The sequence below is a fragment of the Lycorma delicatula genome, chromosome 3, assembly GCF_047948215.1.
Source record: "Lycorma delicatula isolate Av1 chromosome 3, ASM4794821v1, whole genome shotgun sequence".
Lineage (NCBI taxonomy): Eukaryota > Metazoa > Arthropoda > Insecta > Hemiptera > Fulgoridae > Lycorma > Lycorma delicatula.
In genome coordinates, this window is record NC_134457.1 from 213390404 (window position 1) to 213411255 (window position 20852).

The 20852-nt window shown below is 25.9% G+C and overlaps 1 protein-coding gene across 3 annotated transcripts in view; it reads left to right on the top strand.

Moving 5' to 3' along the window:
- Positions 1–20852, top strand: part of nahoda (DOMON-like domain-containing protein nahoda) — a 364673-nt gene that overhangs the window by 308513 nt on the left and 35308 nt on the right. For 2 of the 3 annotated variants that reach the window (XM_075361475.1, XM_075361474.1), the window contains exons 9-11: positions 8282–8809; positions 16635–16755; positions 19500–19609. In XM_075361475.1, coding sequence (XP_075217590.1) covers positions 8282–8809; positions 16635–16755; positions 19500–19609 — 759 coding nt within the window. The remainder of the gene's footprint in view (positions 1–8281; positions 8810–16634; positions 16756–19499; positions 19610–20852) is intronic. The other variant, XM_075361476.1, reaches the window with a different exon arrangement.

Below are 20852 nucleotides of genomic sequence, written 5' to 3' on the forward strand. Positions count from 1 at the left end.
ATGACTTCGTTGAGTGCAATCCACCACTGCCCACTTTTTTTTGCAGGTTCTTCCAATTTTTCTTTTGATTTTCTGGAGTCTGTCTGTCTTTGATTGTTCATTCAGGTGAAAGAGTGTTTCTGCTGCAAAAGTGGATTCTGGTTTTTATAACTGCGTTACAGCGTCCTATTTTTGCATTTATTGATAGGCGTTTTTTATTATAAGTGCACCAGGTTAATTTTTTAGCTTCAGCTAGTTTGTTTCTTCTTATTTGGATCAAGGGTTTTTCATTTAGGTTATTTGTTATTATTTCTCCGAGGTATTTAAATTGGGTTATTATTTTGATTTTATTACCGATTATGTTTACTTGTTTTAATTGTGTTGGTTTTTGGGCCATAAGTTTTGTCTTTTTAAATGATATTTTGAGGCCAATTTTATTTGCAATGTTTTGAAGTTTTAATATCTGTGATTTAGTTTTGTCAATGTCACTTGCTAGCAGTGTCAAGTCACTAGCAAAGCCAAGACAGTTGTTTTGGTTTTTCATCCTGTTTTTACTTTTTGGAGGCATTTTTTGAGCCATTCTCTCATTACTGTTTCTAGAGCACAGCTGAATAATAGTGGTGAGAGCCCATCGCCTTGGCATAGTCCTGTTTTGATCTCAAATGGTTCCAAGAGCTTGCCTCTGAATTTTACTTTCAACTTGGTGTTTATTTTTAACAGTATAATATACAAACACAATTTAAATCACACGCTCTTAAAAACTGTCAAAAATAGCAAAGATCTTTCAAAATTTGGTCCAAATGCCAATACCATCACAATCCTCAACCCTCCAGCAAAAATCTTTGGACATAATATAAAATGAAAACCATCTCTAACTTGGGTAAATTTTTGTACAACTTTTGTCTTTAGTAGAGAAATATTCATTTGACATGGCAGTGTTAACAAAACAGAGACAGACCTTGCTGCATCAATTCTAGCAGGATGGAGAACTTATCTGGTTTTAACACAATGATGAATATTGTATTCTACAATTGTATTATTTAAATTTCAGATGACTTGATAAACATTCTAAATACAGCTGTAATTTAAGTTTGTTAATAATTTAAAATTGCAAAAGGAATGATTCCATGTAAGTCTTCATTAATTTACCCGTGATTTATAGAATCTGGTTCTCTATAATAAATATAGTAATATATCTATAATAGCATTAGTGATAAGACATCTATTCCTGTTGTAGGAAAACTTTTCATACATCTTTTAGATATTCACATTATTAACAATTCCAAGATTTGATGAATTATATATATATATATATATATATAAGGTTAATTTTTCCAAATTACAAAACTGTATATAAGTGAAACCACGTATAAGAATACTGACATATCAAGGAACTACTGTAATTAAAATGTGCGTAGATGAATTTGAAATATCTTTATGAAGATAAAGATAATGTTGCTAGCAAAGAAAGGAACTCATTAAATTTAATATCACTGATCTAGTGTAAATAAGAGTCCAAAAGTAAAAGTAAATTTTTTATGTAGCAAAGATTTATATATATATTTTTTTTAATTTTCCTAAAACAAAATTATAAATTCCACAAGTTTGTTAAACTGATAAGAGATTCTGCTTGCATGTATTTATTTAACAATTGTTATTATTAAAATACAAGCAAAGCAAACATAAAAAGAAACTGATTATGAAATTTCATATAAATGTGAGAAAGCACAAATGGTTTATATATTCTTCAGGTCTACGACTATAGATTTCTAATTTACATAAAAAGAGTGCACCTCTTTTCATACTGTTTTTATTCTCACCACTTATATTTATTGTAAAAGTATTCCACCTGCTTTTTACTTTTTGCACTTATATTAATATAAATATTCTATTTCTTTTTGAAGTAAAGTTATTTTTTTTTAAAGTAATTTTTTTGAAAATTAAAAAAAAAAAATTTAACCATTAAAAATAGTTCATTAAACACTATTAAACTATTAATATTATATTATTAACTTAATAATGTATAATATTCTTTTTTTAATATTTTAATTACCTTTATGTTTTTTATTTCCACCATTTTGCAAATTTTTATTATTCCAATTGAGATAAACTTTTGCTAATTTTGAAAGTAAATTATAAACAAAAAGCATGTTTTAGTTTGTGATGTAAATTTTTAATTTGGGACAGATTTTTAGAAAATAAATGTTTTGAAATGTTAAAAGTTATGATTCTTTCAAAAAATATTTTAGGTAAGCATTTCTACTGTATGTAGTTGCTATCCAGAGTTTTAAATAATACCTAGAAGTATAATTAATAATGAATTTATATAAAATTTGTTTTTTATTCCATTGAATTATTATTCTAAAAGTGCTATAATTTAATTTTAACGTTGTTCTTAAAATGTTGTTTTGTAATTTTTTATGCTAAGAATTTTTAGTTAATTCAACTAAAATATTCAGCTTTTTAAAATCAGTTAAGCTTTTTATTTAATTCCATTTTTTACTATTTTGAAATGTTCTTGATCAATGTATCAAAAATTGAAATGTTTGCGTTTGGATCAAAACTAATTTCATTAATAACTAAATTCAGAAATAGTTATTACAATTAAAATAATCTGATTTTGCATCTTGATTTTAAATTATTGTAATGAGTAGTTAATATGATAATAAAAATGTTTGTACTCTGAAATCTAAATATATATATATATATATATTTATATATATTTGACCCGACATTATAATCATAATTTACCATCAATAGTATTATTTTCTATTAAGATCTTTTTAATGAAGAATGGTGATATAGGGTGTAGAGAAACTTTATCTTTCAACTTTATAAAATTTATTTATGACTGGGAATATTTTGTGCTATTTGCAGAAGTTCATTATTAATCTTAACAAAAAAAATTTCTTTCATCTCCATTTCTTATTGTTTATCTTTTTATTAGTGTGTAGATCAATATAAAATAATATTGATTAATCAGTAGATTAATATTGTTTTTATTGTTGTGTATATTTTAATTCTGCCGATAAAAAAAATATTTTATATTTGAGAAGACACTAATGATGTATCACTTTTTAACAGTAAGGTATTTTCTGAAGAATAACATTATTGGATGTATTAAATCTACTACTACCTACATATAATTTTTGCTACCACTGAGCTAATACTACATATTTAGTAAAGAGCTGAAGTTATTGCCATAAATATATATATATATATAATTTTACTAATATAAACCACCTAGTAATAAACCATGTACATTATTTTTATTTTTAATATGCAATTTAATTAAGTATTTCAATCATGATTGAGAATGTGGGATTGGCAAAAGTATTTTTATATAAAATTAAAGTAAGATATGTCTTATCTCAATATTCAATACTAAGTTTGTATTAATAGAATTTAAAATATGTTCAAAAGAAACATGAATCTTAAAAAGATAATTACGGTAAAATAAAATAATATATATACGTATATAAATATATGTGTATATATATAAATAGAAAAATCAATTCTTTTTTTTGTTATTTCATTTGTCCATATTCCTCTCTGTACTAAATATGTCAAAGATAAAAGTACAAAAAGTTTACCACAAAGAGTACAGAATTCAATAATGCTTCTTACCTTATGCTTGTTGTTATATAAAAGCACTTTCGAGGATTTCCCTCATCATCAGTTAATAAAACATATTCTTTTTTAAAAATCACATTAAAAATTTAAAACTTAAAATTGTAAACATAAAAATGTGTAAGTTAAAAAGATTAAAAAGAATTTTATGTGGCTAACCAAACACACAAAACATTTACACATTACAGAACTGGTTTGCAGAACATTTTAGATCTTATAAAAACAAGTTAGGTTTCTCCAATCTTGCAGACTATTTAATAATCAATAAACATTCAATCACCGATTCAGACACAAATTTAAATATAATAGAAATTGTAAAAGGATGTGAAAAAATAAATATTTTAGAAAAATATTATAATTACAAGTATAGGCAAAAGTTTAATTTGATTAATGTATAGACAGAATTTGATAATGACTTTTTTATCAAAACCGCCTTTGATAACAGCACATTTATATAATTTAAATAAAAATTCAATTCAAAGAATTTTATTACAGTACTGTATGTATGGCTAGCCACATATAAAAATATGTTTAATCTTTTTAACTTTTATGACTTTAACTTTATAACTTTAATGACCAGGACCACTGTTAGGTATTGCTTAAGAGGATAAGATAAATGATTTATAGCGTGTGAAAATGCCATGCCTGACCGGGATTCAAACCCAGGACCTCTGGATGAAAGGCCGAGATGCTACCACTCGCATCACGGAAGCCAGCTAACTTTTATGACCACATATTTTTATATGTTTGCAATTTTAAGTTTTAAATTTTTAATGTGTGATTTTTAAAAAAGAATATGTTTTATTAACTGATGAGGGAAACCCTCGAAAACGCTTTTATATAATAACAAGCATATGGCATTATTGAATTCCGTACTCTTGGAGTTGAACTTTTTATTCTTTTGTCTTTGATGTGTATATATATATACACAGAATATAATATTCTATTATCATAGAATATATATATATATTCTTTTTTTTATACTTTTGTCATTGATGTGTGTGTATATATATATATAATAAAAAGATATATTTTACTTAAAAATATTACCTTTATTAATATCCTGGGTTAACCAATCAACTATACAAACTTAAAAATTAAATACACAATATTTCACTTACAATTCTGTAAACTTGCTTAGGTGACAATTCACATTCATACAAAATATCATATATATATATATATATATATATATATATATATATCATTCAAAATTCTCTTATATAGTTAATTTCTTAGTATGTAAGAAAATGTTGTATGATGTGTGTATGAATGTGTATTGTCACCCGAGGAAGCTTAGAGAATTCTAAGTGAAATTAATTTGTAAGTTTGTTATATATATATATAGAAATAATCTTTTTAAGATTCATATTATTCCTTTGTACTGTTAAATTATATTTTTAATTCTGTTAACTTAAACTTCCTAGTATTATAATATAACAAACATTACACTATGTGCATGATTTACTTTAATGATTTTAATTTTTAATATGAAATTTAACTAAATGGATTCAATCATTCAGAGGATGCAGGATCCCATGAAAGCACTTTCATGATAAAATCAAGGTACGATATTTCTTATTTCAATATTCTGACTAGGTGGTTTGTGTTAATAGAATTTAATATATATGTGTAGTAAAAACCTATCACATTTATGCTTAAAACCTGTCTTCAACCAAGACCAAATATCAAATGAGATCTTTTCTTTTGTATTGTTTACACCCTCTACACATATTGCAATACTACATAGATTATCTTTTGAATATTGATTTATGGTTTATTATCTTGTTTTTCTGATTAAGAAATAGGTTAAATTTTTTTATCATTACTGTTTGTTTTCATGTTTTTTCTCTGCTCAAGTTACAATAATTATTGTTTGGCTACATTGCTTGACCATTGGTATCGTAGTTAGCATTCTGGCTTCTAGGTCAACTGGTGTTGGTTCCGTTCCTGATAAGGATTTGTTTCAGTAATATTTCATCTATCACATCTACTTTGAGACTAAGCTTGTAACAACAAAATTAAATTAAATGTAGTTCTCAAAGAATATATATATATATATATATATATATATATGTTTTTTTTTTTAATTATCAGTTTTATATCCTTTATCCAATGGTAGTCAACACATTTTATTTTTTATATGTCACAATAAATGGTTTTTTTTCTCTTTTTGTTTTAAGTACTGTGAATTATTGTAAGGTACTTTCCTCATCAGATTTTCGTGGGACTTATTATTGGTGCTTTTCATAAAAACATTAGGAACTGCTTAAGTATGTAATTGAACAACATTCTACAGTGTAAAGAATTTATACTTAATATAAAATCAAGATCTCAAGATAGATGAACAATGTGAAATTACAAAAATACTAAATTTGACAAAAAAGTTCTAAATTAACAAACATGACATACATTGAGCATATTATTTGATTATTTAAAGAATTTTCATAACCTTTTTAAGAAGAGCACTGTTAGCAGCAGTATTATTAGAAACTCCTAAAAGAGTCTTGATAATTAGCTTTAAAAGGCCTCTGGAAGAATAATTTATGAGCTAGTCATTCACAATTTTTAATCATTCTATTTTTACCTTGTTATTTGTTTTAATTTTTCTTCTTCTATTTATGTGTTAAGTAATCACTCTCTAATTGCAGGGCATACATCCCAACTGATAGTTTGATTCATATGTTATTCCAAAAATCTATCACAGCTTTCTTGATATAAGGAATGTAGGCAGCTATATTTCTTATTTGTGTTTTAAGCCAGTAATTTGGTTACCTGTAGCTAATCAATCGCTAGGTCAGGAGGATATATTATAAATTACAACCCAGCAAAAGAATGGTGACCATAGACAGTGTCAAGAATCCATTAGTATTATAATATAATCAATTCAGGTAGATCTCCATCTGAGAAGGTTAGTGCTAAAACATCTCTGACTATCCAACATACCATAATAAATTGCAAGATTATGATAATTTAATTACAATTATATTAAAATAATTTAATCCAAAATTGACCATAAAGCAACTTTCACTATTATGGAAGAAGTGGGAAAGTGTTCCTTAACAATAAAAAAACTAGTAAGTTTCAATTTGAAAATAAAGAAACATAATTCTCTTTAATGGATTGTTTTTATTTATACTTATTTCCTGATGTATCCACAAAAAACATAATTCTAATAATAGTCATGAAATATCTTGTAATTGTCTTGTTTACACCCACTGTTACACATGTCCATCTTTTTACAAAAAAATTTGTTCAACTGTTGCAGTAAATAACTAACAATTTTTTTTTTTTAATTTTCACTTATGAGAAACTATTATTAGTGTCATAACATATCAATATTAAATATAAAACTCACATTTACTTTTGCTGTCACTGATATATAAAAAAATATTTAGGACTACATTGAACAAGTAAAAGGATAGTAAAAAATGTTGTTAATTTAGTAATCCAATCAAGACTGCTTTCCATTGTTTGGGAAAAATGGTAATTTTGCAAATTTCTACTTTCTTAGCATTACTTGAACACTTCTTTACATAGGGTTATTACTATTTCAAGCTCTAATTGAAATTCCTCTAATTGTTCATATTTTGAATTTTGTATTTCTAATTTTTCTAAATTTTTTTATATCAACTCTTTACTTAGGCATTTTATAGGCTTTGTAATATAAAATTATATGATATCAATAAATTAATCATTAGAAATCAAATAAGCGAGATTAATAATATTATAGCCATTAATTGTTATTTGTAATTATTCAGAATAAAAAAAATAGAAATGTAAACATGATTCCAATTTTTATTTTTATTTTATTTTGTTTAAGACTTGGTAAGTAATTATCAAAACTGCACCCATAGTAAAGCTGTGAATAACAAGAAATAATGGAAATTATTTTCATGTTTTATTTTATTTTTATTACCTTTATATACTTGTTAATTATATGTGTAACATATATTATACTTGTATGATTGTAGAAGTACTTGTATAACATGGTAGAATCTTTATAAATTATTGTATTTTTTGATCTGTATCTACTTTAATGGCCCTTATTCTTCTTTATTTCATTATCTTACTATATTTTGTATAACAGCTACTTTACTTTAAACAAACTGTTATGGTATAACAAGATTGCCATCAGTCTCTGATATAATAAGCCTGTTATCTTTGATATTATTGGTGTTCTGTCACTCAGACAAAGATTCACGTTATGATTTTGTAATGTAGCCAGACATATGATTAATTTACAAAACTAAAAAATGTACAAACAAACAAAAACATACATATATTTTTATTTTGGAAAGAATTGTTTTTATTGTTTTTTCTGGTTCGTCCTTTTTAATTAAATTAATTATTAATTCATTATTTAATTTTTATTCATTATATATGAAAAGGAGTACAAACTTTTTATTATCTTTGGTTTTTCTTGCACTGTAGATTCAAAATCACTTATGGAATGAATGATCATTAGCATTTTCATATTTCTCATACAATTGTGTATCATGATTTTTTTTAAATCTGATATTTTTTTAAAATTAAATAAATTTAAAAATCTCATTGTAGTTAAGATTGCATTTTTTTTATATCACCTCTGTAGTAGTTTTTAGTAGATACTTGAAAATAAGGTGGTGGTTAGTTTTCTTTTGGCTTGGCAACTATTTTCTGTTTTTCATAGGCAAGAACGAGCCTCATCATCATCATCATCATCAATCAGCACAAGGTCCTAAGTCTGAACCTGAGCCCAAATCTGAACCTGAACCAAAATCAGATCCTGAGCCTAAATCAGAACCTGAACCAAAATCTGAGCCAGAACCAAAATCTGAACCTGAGCCAAAGTCTGAACCCGAACCAAAATCTGAGCCAGAACCTAAATCAGAACCTGAACCAAAGTCTGAACCAGAACCTAAATCAGAACATGAACCTAAATCTGAGCCTGAACCTAAATCTGAGCCTGAACCTAAATCTGAACCAGAACCTAAATCTGAGCCTGAACCTAAATCTGAACCAGAACCTAAATCTGAGCCTGAACCTAAATCTGAACCAGAACCTAAATCTGAGCCTGAACCTAAATCTGAACCAGAACCCAAATCTGAGCCCGAACCCAAATCTGAGCCTGAACCTAAATCTGAACCCGAACCCAATTCTAATGATCATTCAGTCTCAGATCAGAAGAAAGGAGATCAACCACAAGGAAGTAACAAAGGTAATTCAATTTATATTTGGTATGGGATTATCTTTAAGAAATTTAAAAAACAAAATTAATGTCAATTTCATGTCATGGTGGATGTGATAAAAAGCATGCCTTTCATTTAAGCATGGGAGGTGGCATAGGAGAACAGTGATTTATTTAAACACTTTATTAGAGCACACATTTGCATTTTGTAGTTTATATTAAAGCTGCATTGCATTTACTCTTCATCTTATCGGCTAGTATTACTAAATATGATTTATAACATTACCATTAAAATAGTATGTTGTTAAATGAAATTATGAGGTAATTAATATGCTATTATTTATTTTTTAATTTAATTATACCAGTTTAATTAAAGTAAAAATTAATGTAAATATTACAAACTTCATTGTACAATAGAATTATGTCAATTACGTATCCCTGAATCAAAAGCTTTACTCCATGAAGTGGTATACTGGTGAGGCTACTTCATTCCAAAACTTCTGATACTCAAGGGTTGATATAACATATGATACACCCAGCTTTCCCTTTCAATGAAGGTGGGAAAAGTCATGAAAGGGATGACATCTGGATTGGCTGGAGAATTATATATGAGGTTAAAATACTCCAAGAGATTGAAATCAGCACACGTTTGAGTACGAAAACAACTGAGTAATTCTGGTCCCCTTCTATCATGTATCTTTTATCTACAAATAGAAAATTATTAGATTAATTTTTTTTTTATTTAAATTTATAATCAAAGAAATTTACAAAGTAGTCTATTTTTTCATTTGCAGAATAATTATATTAATTGTATATTTATTCATTGTTATTCTATATTGTTCTATCAATAAGTAATCAAAAAATAAAAAAAAAAGTTTTTATTTTTTTAAGTAAACTTTTGGAAATTATAATCGTAAATATATCCAGAACTACACATATTTTAAATATTATAGAGCATTCTTAATCCTCTGCTTATAAACTTGTAATAATAAATTAAATTAACAACTAAAAAAAAAAAATAAATAAATAATATATATATAACCTACTTACCTAATAAATAAATGAATACTGCAAATCTTAATCTTCTAAAAGAAATTCCAGAATATTATAAAAGCAAAAATCATATATAATATAAATAAAATTATAACTGAGGATTATCTTGATGACATTAAAATTTGAAAAGCTGTGTAGTCATAATCACTTATAATTAGACAACTAATCAAATAACAGTGCATATGTTTTGTTATGAATCATACATTGCTGTCAACCTATCTATTACCAGTCTAAATAGTTGATCATTTTTGAAAACTATCTGGTTATTAATTAGATTAAATTAATGTTATGATATTTCTCCAGTTGTGATCTAATTTTAGATTATTATAGCAGATCATCAAAATTTGCACATTATTATCATATTTATTGAAGTTAAATTTATTTTTTAGTAGCTGATAAGCCACATGAGGACGTTTAAATTTTTTCATAAGAACTTAAGGTTATGAAAATCACTTTTTGCACGTAGTACTTTTTTTATCAGTATAAAAGTAAAATCACAATTATTACATTTATTTTATAAATTCCACATTATCAAGTTATTAAAATTAAAATACAAACTTTAATTTCAGACATGAATCAGAAAATAATGGGAAAGTTAAGTTTCTAAATATAGTTATTGAAATTTTTAGTACCCAAATTAAAAATTTGGTTCACAGTAACAAATTAAGTGCAATAGTAAAAAATGTGACTGATATTAACTGTTTCTCAAATTTCATTCATAGCAACAAAAATAAGCATTCTACAACTTAATAAAAATAAAATTCATATATATACACATAATAAAATAAAAAATTATACACATAATAAGTAAAATTAAAAAGTGAAATAGAACTAAATTACAAGCTGTAACAAATATAATTAAGAAATATTTGTTAAAGTAATTAAAAAATATGGAATACAATAAAAAAGTATATCAATTTTAAAAAAAATCAACAATAATAGTTTAAACAAAAAATTTATCATTCTAAAATACAAGGATACTGAAAAGTTTTTCCATGTATTTCACATTTCAAGATTTCTATAGCACATAAAACCATTAAAAAATTCTCTAAATATTTATCTAATAAAACTTATCATATTACAAACATGATAGACATGGGATTTACAATAAAATGTAACAAATTTTGATTTCAACTTCATTTAAAAAATTAATTATTCGTTCAAAAAATTATTCTGAGAACGTTTGTTAGTATTATTAAAAAAAGACTCTTTTCTTTTCTGTTTAGCCTCTGGAACCACCGTAAGGTATTACTTCAGAGGATGAATGAGGATGATATGTATGAATATAAATGAAGTATAGTCTTGTACAATCTCAGGTTGACTATTCCTGAGATGTCTGGTTAATAGAAACCCAACCACCAAAGAACACTGGTATCCACGATCTAGTATGCAAATCCACATAAAAAATTCATGTTAAAAATTAAATTAAAATTCATATTAAAAAAAGACTATAAAGTCTCATGTGATTGATTACTCGTTAAAAAATAAAAATAATATTGATAAACATCAAAAATGAAAATTAAAATTATTGCAATTTTAAAGAAATGCCATAACTTTCAGATATAACAACTGGAAGAATATTATAAATATTCACTTAATCAAATTAATCACCAGTTAATTTTGGAAATTGATCAACTATTTAGTTTGACAGTACTTAATCAATATAATAATTGATATTATTCAGTTATTTGATCAATTAAGTGTTACAACTACATTACTTTTAAAATTAAAGTTCTATTAATGTAGTCCCTGACTACAGTTTTATTTATTTATAATGCATGATTTTTGTTTTTACAATGTTCTAAAAATATATTGATGAGAAAAAAGTTTCTTCAGTACTAATTATTTAGTGGTTTGCATATTTTTTCCTTTTAATTTGTCTGCATGTATATACGCATATGTAATATTTTTCTGTTTTGTCTGAATTTATGTATACTGAATGATAAAAAGAATGGGAACATTTAATAACATTATACTGTCAAACAGAGAAAAATGAAATTTAGCAGATGTTCCTACCTTGAAATGATCTGTTATTTTGGTATGATACAACCTGACAACCAGAGGCTTCCATGAAGGGGAGGGAACTCCATGAAGGTTGTAGGTAACATGATGTGAAATACAAGTCATTCTTAAAAAATGCATACACTCATTCTCAAGAATAACCTGCATACTACGGCAGGCTTACTAATGATATGGTTTACTATCATCTTCTTCACTGAGCTAAATATAATTTACACATCAGCCTGTCAAGTCTAACAAGCTAACATTCAACTTTACGAATGACTCATTCACTCTGTTTACCGCAGGGATTGGCCATATAGTGTACATTGTTTAGTACTCTTGTTTTTTTAACAATTGTAATTCTTGCCTCTTGTATTACACCATAAGAAGGTTGGCAGATAGTATAGACTAATAAATTAATCTACCCCTTTGTTTACATTGCCTCTGCTAAGTAATGCAGATAAATTGAATCAATTAAATTGTTTCCAGATTAGATGGGGATAGAAGTGAAAATTCAAAAAACAGTTTTACATATTGGTAATTTACCAGTATTATTATACTGAACAAATAATGTTTCTTTTTTATTTTAAGTTGATTCCTATAAGTTGTTCCTTATAATATGTTTATGACAATTTCAAATACTTTGCTCATATAAATTAGAAAAGTAACGTTTAGTAAATCCATTAAAAAAAATTTGTTAATTCAAATTTCCTGTTAATAATATAATAAAAATATTTCGTTAATCCACCAGTAATGTATTTTTAATTATTTTTGTTTTTTAAATAATAATCTTGAGGAGCCTTTTTACTATCTACAATATATCCTTTTGACCAACAGTAATGCTTGAGGATTTTTGAGTTTCATCTTATTTAGTAGCATCTTCTGATTGTTGATGTATTTTAATGGAATGTTTACTGTATTCACTTAGTTTTCCAAGATTTTTGGGAAAAAATCCTGAATGTGAATCCAAAAAATGTATATTTTAAGATATATTGTAATGCAATATTCTACTGTGTTCAACCAAGTTCATTAATAACTTTTCCTAATTCTCTACCTTCCTATTTCCCAAAACATTTATTGGAACTATTAAAATACAACTTCCTCATTCAGATTTTCAAAATTTAGACCACTTATGAACTTTTTACTTGAGATCCATATCCCCTCACTGGTTTTTTAATCACTGATCCCTGAAAACTTATTCTTAAAAAGGTGTTAAATCTTGGCCACTACAATCATTAAGCTGATTCTGTCCCTTGACATAATTCTTCATTAATCCAAGTTTGATGTGTAATAATGGAGAGTACACATTCTTGGGATTTAAAAGAAGCTGAAATCAATATTCTTTCCAAGAATTAGATCTCTCATTGGTTATTGATTATTCATAAGATGGTTCTTCTTCCAATCCTTAGATAAAATCTCACTACATAAAGTATCAGAACTTTGATCATCTGTGCTGAAGTCTAGTGCATGAACTATCATTTTTTAAATTTCTGTAAGTGCACCAACAATACTTCTTATACTCTCATTGTCAGTAGAAATTTACTTTATATCATACTATGCTAGTTTCATAACTATATAACATAATATAACCATGAATTCACAAGTATCAGTTTCTTCTACTTAAGTTAGAGTAACTTGTTATGTTTGCCAAATAAATTTTTTTTAAATCAAAATTTGGTATTTATATTACTAATATACAAATAAGTATTAAGAAAAATTGTTATAAGTCAAAACATGACATGATCAGAAAGTTATTTCCTGTCTCTAATCATAACTAGAGATGAAAAATGCAAAACTAATATCCATTAATCAAACTTAGTTTCTTTAAATTGCATGATAGTAAGGTATTAGTATATCTGAATGTGGGAAGTTTTTGCTGGAAATGGGAATACATGTTGTGAACAGACAGAATGCAATTTCTGCTTTTGTGATTTAATAATATGAAAATTTGTATCTTTATGAGAGTTAGGGAATTTTTCTTTAAGCTTGTTTATAATAATTGCTACAAAAAAAATTAATTGCACTGGAGTCCACAGACTGGTTCCCCATTAACAACACATAATTCAGTACAGTGGAGAAATTGAAGTATCAACACATTATAACCACAATTTCTACATTAGAAGATTTTACATTAAAGATTTATTTTACTGTAATAATTTTTATAACAGTGTTTTATCAAAAATAAACGTAACTGATTAGTAATTTAAGGTAATATAAGTTATGAGAAATGACTGATCTAATTTCAATGGTTATTCTATTATTTTAAAAGTTATGGTACAAGATGGGAAAAATAATAAAATTTTCAAAATTTAATTTTGGTACAATTTTTGAGAATCCATGTTCCTCTGTATTGCCTTTGTAGTACCTGAATACAAATTTCAGTAAATTAACAATATAACAGCTCTATCTAAGCTACTGTATTTATTTTTATACAAGACCCCGAAATTTTCACATGAAAAAGTAGAGGGTTCTAATACATAAACATTTTTACCAAAGAGCCAGGAATATATCTAAATTTGCTATTTACCACATTTAGTTTTAAAAAATGTTTTGGTAAAATAATATTTACAAAAAAACTTTTCATTGTAAATTTATTTTCATCTTAAAATAATCTTTTCATTGTAAAATTATGAGAAAATTATTATTTTTACTCTACGAAGATTTTTTTTATATTTGACATTGTAAATCTAAAAAAAAACAAAAAAAAAAACAATTTTTATAGATTTAGATGTATTTTAGATCTATGTTATAAATAAAATCATGTTATAAAAGTAAGTTGGTACACACTAACTGGTAGAATTTACTGCACAGCACTAGTAGAAATGATTATGAAATATGGAAAGTCATATGAATTTCCATCAGTGAAATATTTTAAAGAAGTAAACTATTTTGTATGAATTAGTTTAGAAAATTGAACAAAAAACTGCGTACCTTAATAATTCAACTTATTTTGGGATAGTATTTTCATCTTGCTGTCACTTCCATTAGCCTCTATGGAGCTAAGCTGTCATTCTCAACTTCACTATCTTTTGATATCGCATCTTTCGATCAATTCAGTCCTTTTTTTATTAACCTTTTTTGATATACCTTTTTTACTAACGTTTTACACAAATTTTGTGATAAAATATCTTCCAGTTACTCTGATAAAGAATCATTGAATTTTTATTTTTTGTTTTTGTAAAAGAAGTAGTTTTTACATCACCATCCATTCTAGAAAAATTTCATAAATGGTTTTTAAAGGATTTGTTTTTCAAAGCATCCAATGCTGAAGAATTGATCAAAGTCCTTTTTGAGTAATTGCTAGGTAACTTTTTATTTCTTTCACCTCTTTCCCATCATCAACAAGGAGAGATTTTATAAATTAGAAAACTTAATAAGAATTCTATATTAGAACTTAATATTAAATTTTTATAAGAAATCTATATTTAATGACCTTCTAGATTTCAATACCTTACCATTTCTAGTTAGTATTCCATCAAATCTCTTATGATTTACGTTTTTTCTTAAACTTCAAGAAGGACATTTTTGATAAAATTGATAATTTTTGATAAAATGTTTTACTTGAATATGCAGCTAGGTTGTAATTTAAATTACAATCAGGCGTGACAGATAACATTACTGTACAGAATATTTTTCAGCACTTGTTTTTGCACTAATGCACTTAAAGCACTTTTTTCATTAAGATTTGTGTTTCTTGACATGTCAAAATGGATGATATTTGATCAGTATTATCAACCTCTCAGTGAAAATCTGTACTCCTTATGAAATCTGTACGCCTAATAATGAAATCTTGAAATTTAAGAACTTTATCTGTGTAGTTTGTTGGAGACAGTTGTACAGAAAGAATTCTTTTTCTAAAATTTAACCCAAATTTCTTCTTTAACCCAAAACTCTTCTTTGTTTATTCCTTCTTTATGTAGGATTTTTAAGCAGTAATGAATCATGAATAACACAATATTATCCATTTTATCCATAATACTGTCCATCATTTCTCATTTCTTTCACCTGGTTGAATAATTCTTTGTTGATGTGAATATTTCCTGGACTAGTCCAAAAAAAAGATTTTTTTCTTTCAAGTTACTTCAGAAGTGAATCATATTTGATCATACAGAAAATTTACAACCAATACACTGAATACTACTTTTTTACATAAACATGAGAACATTTAATTTACAAGAGATGGTAAGATATAGATCTTACCATAGCTTACTAATTATACAATTTTTAATATATAAATGTTTAGTTTAATGTATAAATAAAAAACCACATCTGTTGAAGGGAGTCACAAGTAAGTATTTTTTTTCACATTCCATTTCATAAAATGTGATCAACACAAACTTATAAGTAATAGAAAGATTATTTTTTCTTATATAATATTTTCATGTTTTGGCGTGAAAGAATTTATGTAATTTTCTATTCTAGTAGAGCTTCTTATATATTTATCTGCTGATTTACAGATATCTATATTAGTCAGTTGTTGAAATAATCTTTGTTTAGATTGTTATGTGTTACTAATTTTAAGTTTCCTATAAATTCATTTTTTCACATTGTAAAATTTTTTATTATTTTTTAATAATAAAAAATTCTGTAATTGTTTCAAATAAAACTTCCATTGAATATATTTTGGTTCAGTTTAAATTCAGTTATTCTTGTATCATTTTCATATTTTGGATTTTTGTTTTTGGTAAGGATATGCAGCAGTATTTTGTGAATTGCAGTATACCAATTTAAATATAGCAATAATTCATTCATTCATTTTATAAAACCACCAACCATAACTTTTATTTTTTATTTTTTGTAGAAGAAATCTTATCACCGTACACTCCTCGACATGACTTCAATCCTATGGACTGTACAGATATGGTGATTGGTATGGCAAGAGGAACATCATTTAGGATATGGGACTACTATACACGAGACAGGTAAGATTATGATTTATCAAATAACTTTACAACATTCTCATTGCTGATTAATAATAATAAATCAGTATATCATTGAAGTATGTGGTATCATGTACATTTTTGTTGCAGGCACGTAAATTATTATTAAGCAAAGTAAACTCATGACAAAAGAAGGAAAAGGAACTGTTCACTACCTGTATCTAAATACCGCACCATTTGATCTTTATTATTATTAATTATCTACCAATCTGAATAAAAATATGTATTTATCCAGTTAATAAACTTTATTGGTATTACCTAGATTTTGTGTAATAAATCACAGTTTGATAAGGTAATCAATGCATTAGGCTAAAAAATTATGCATATCCACAATTTTAAAAAAATAATATTTTTTAGATATTTTTATTTCTCTATGTCATAATCTTGGGACTCTTTTATTCTGAGATTTTACAATTTATGGAAATTGAGTTAATCAGAATTCAATAATTTACCATGTTTTATAATAAAATTCATCACCTCAAAGATTACATTACATAAAATTTTGTTGAGACATCAGCAAAAAAAGGTATCCTGATTGAGGAATGTATGGACCTTGAAATTTTGTGATACATATTTTTGTGGGGTACATGATGAAACAGGTTAGGCACATATTAGGAATTTACCCCACTTAGCACACTACAACTTTTCATATATAAATAGGTTTTAATATTTCTAAAGTAAAGAGGGAAGAAGTATATTGTTATACTGGTAAGTTGGAAAAAATATTCTAACAGCAGAAAAACTTCAACATTAATAACGTCAAGTAATAAAGTTTCAAATGATATGATGGAAATGATAGATGTAATATTTAATTCTTTATATGTGAGTGTATTTTTTATTTAGCGTATGGCACCAAAACACCATACCAATTACAGTCAAAAATTATAAACAAAGATTTAACAAATTAATATACGCTACTGATTCTGGAGTCGCCATCAGGAAATCTTCAGGATTCCCTTCATAAGCTGTCCTAGGGTAAACTTCTGTGATATGTTTAACAGTTTGATTTTCACCATACTCACAAAGGGGCGTCGTTGTTTTACCCCATTTATACAGGAAATAGGCGCATCTACCATGCTGAGTTCATATTTTGTTTAGCGTTGTCCATGTCTTACGTGTCAAGTCAAAACCCGGCGGCCTTTGTGAGTGTAAATTTATAGTTAAAAAAAAAGTGCCAAAATATTTTAAGAACTAATAAACAAGATGTATGAATTTGTCTGGAAGATAATGATAGTAATGGTGAAATTTCTATTGTAGAAGTGCTTTGTGTTAAATACGTACATAGTGTAATGAATAGCAATCTTAGTAGAATATAAAAAAACTACTGCTATGAAATAGTCCATAGTGTACCATGAAGGTATAAAATATCAGCAGAAAATTAAAGATTAGTTTAGAAATATAGCCTACACAATAACACTCTCCACCTGACTGATCACGTCACCCTATTAAGTTGAATACCCTTTTACTATAGTAATACTGTTTTGAAGTAAAGTTGTTTTGAATAACTTTCTGTCAACTATTTTCTCCATCCTATCAATAATTTCTCTATTAAAACCACTGAGCATGTCTGTATCTCTGATGAACTCTATTTCGCTACAATACTCCACCCTCAGTGGCATTCAATTTGTTTTGAAAATCTGTACCCAAAGCTTGTTATGTTATTTTGGTCAGAATAACTTATGATCATAAATCTATCTCGGTGAATACTTTTTCTCTAAATATTAAAACCAATTTTATTTTTATAAATTAACTTAAATTCAAAAACATCTGATTATCCTCACTCTCAAATGTAAATTTTTTTTTTGTTAATTTTATTTGTTTTTTAACAATATTTCAATATCATGGAGGCTGTCAAAGATAACATACACGTCATTTCTAACAAAAAAAAATTCATGGAATACTTAAACTCACTTTCCATTTTTATTTTTGTGTTACCTTCAAATAAATTAGAAATGAGTCTAGAAAGGGATTTTATCTATTTATAAAACTCATTATCTAACTGGAAAGAAATTTGTTTAGTATACAAATCTTTTAAACTTTCATATTCATCTCCTTAACATGAATAAGTAGACTATGTTATCAACCAGTCACAGAAAATGTAAAAATTTAAACTGGATATATATAATTATTTATTTCATGTGTTTAAAAATCAATAGGAATTACAAAAGAAGTAGTAATATATATATAAAATAACAGCACGGCAATTAAAAAAAACACAGTAAAGAAAACAAAATTATTTTGCATTAATTTACAAAATAAAATCATAAAACTGAAAAACTAATATAATCGACTCTGTGAGCAATAATTTAGTCAAATTAATCCTTATGACATAAACAATTTTCACAAAAAATAGTGCTCAAAGTTTTATAAATTCTTTGTTACTGACATTATTTGTCAGTAACAAATTTGTTAATTTTGTTATTTAAATTTCTTATGTATATTTTTGTTTATCTTAATTTTCTTTTAAAGTAATTTTTTAAGATAAAATTAATGAAATTTTCTATCATGTTTCTATATGAGAAACCTTCAGTAATAAAAATTCAGTTCAATTCATTATTCAACAGTGCAGATTATTTGTGAGATCCACTATACACCCACCATCCACCAGTAAAACGGTTTCTGTTTACTGTTATCCTGTTACATATTATATACTTTTCAGTTACAGTATATGTTAGCATAAAGAAAGGAATGTAATAAATTTATTCACATTTAATTTACTTTTTTAGATCTACCCCAAGACTGGATACATTCTGGGGAGGCAAGAATGACTTAACTGCTGCAATGGGTTTTGAAAAAGATGGTGTGACAACAATTTTATTCAGAAAGAAGTTGAAATGTAAGCCTTTAATTTAAATATTTTAATATATAATATCATTTTTAATACCGTATATATTTAAAAATTATTGTTATATTATATCATTTTTAATATATCATCCTCACTCATCCTCTGAAGTAATACCTTATGGTGGTTCCGGAGGCTAAACAGAAAAAGAGAGAGATTAAATCTTGTAAAACGTTAGCTCAAAGCTTGGTAATCATAAATGATAAGAAAAATATATCGTGGGTTAATAATCTCTCAAGTTCAGTATTTGATATTGTTTTGGGGATCATCGATTAAACAAAATTTAGAAAATATTTTTAGACTATAGAAGAAAGCTGTTACATATTGATAAAAGCAAGAAAATATGAAAACTGTTAACAGTCTTTCAAAGATATTCAAAATTGTTTCTTCATTATTTATTTATAAATCAAAAATCACTTGTATGCAGAACAATTTTAAAGGGTATTTAGATATCATAATTATGTTACAAACAATGGAGAAAGTAGATTTCCAAAAATCCATTGTTAATGGAATGCGACCCACGTTTTTGTTGACCTTGCATCTCAAGAAAGTCTACTTCTTGATATTTTAATATCTAGGGAAAGTTCATAGAGAGATTATAATATAATCATTGAAATTAATATAACATAATCATTTTTATAAGTACTTCTGATCAGTACTGTAGTGCTATCATTTTTATCAAGAATAAAGCATTTTTTAATCCAAATATTGTTTTTATTTCTCAGAAAATTTCTTTCCCTCCCAATACCAAGTAGTTTAAGTAGTTGTAGGTTTAGTTTTAGATTCTACCTCTACTTCTGATTCATTCATTAATCAGCACTTAGAGGCAACAGAGAACAATATATAATATATTAATTCATATAAAATGTTTATTCAATTATTAATGCATTCATTTATTTTTATTTACTTAAATGAGTATGAATAGATTAAATAATATAATTCACTATAATCAGTAATATTTGTCAGACATAAATAAATCTGTCAGCAGATACCTCAACAATATCAACATGATGAAAAGTTTGATAACCTTTTTGAAGCATTTAAATCTACTCACTTTAAAAATTATACGGAATTATACTTCAAGATTATTTTTTACAGCTTCTTCATCAGTGGAGTTACTGTTGGCATTATTGTTAACTGTGTCAATTTTGAAGTGGTTAAGAAATACAAATACATACCTAAGTAATATATTTTATCTGTGTTATGTTAGTTCAGCCAATATTTATTTCATTCTTGT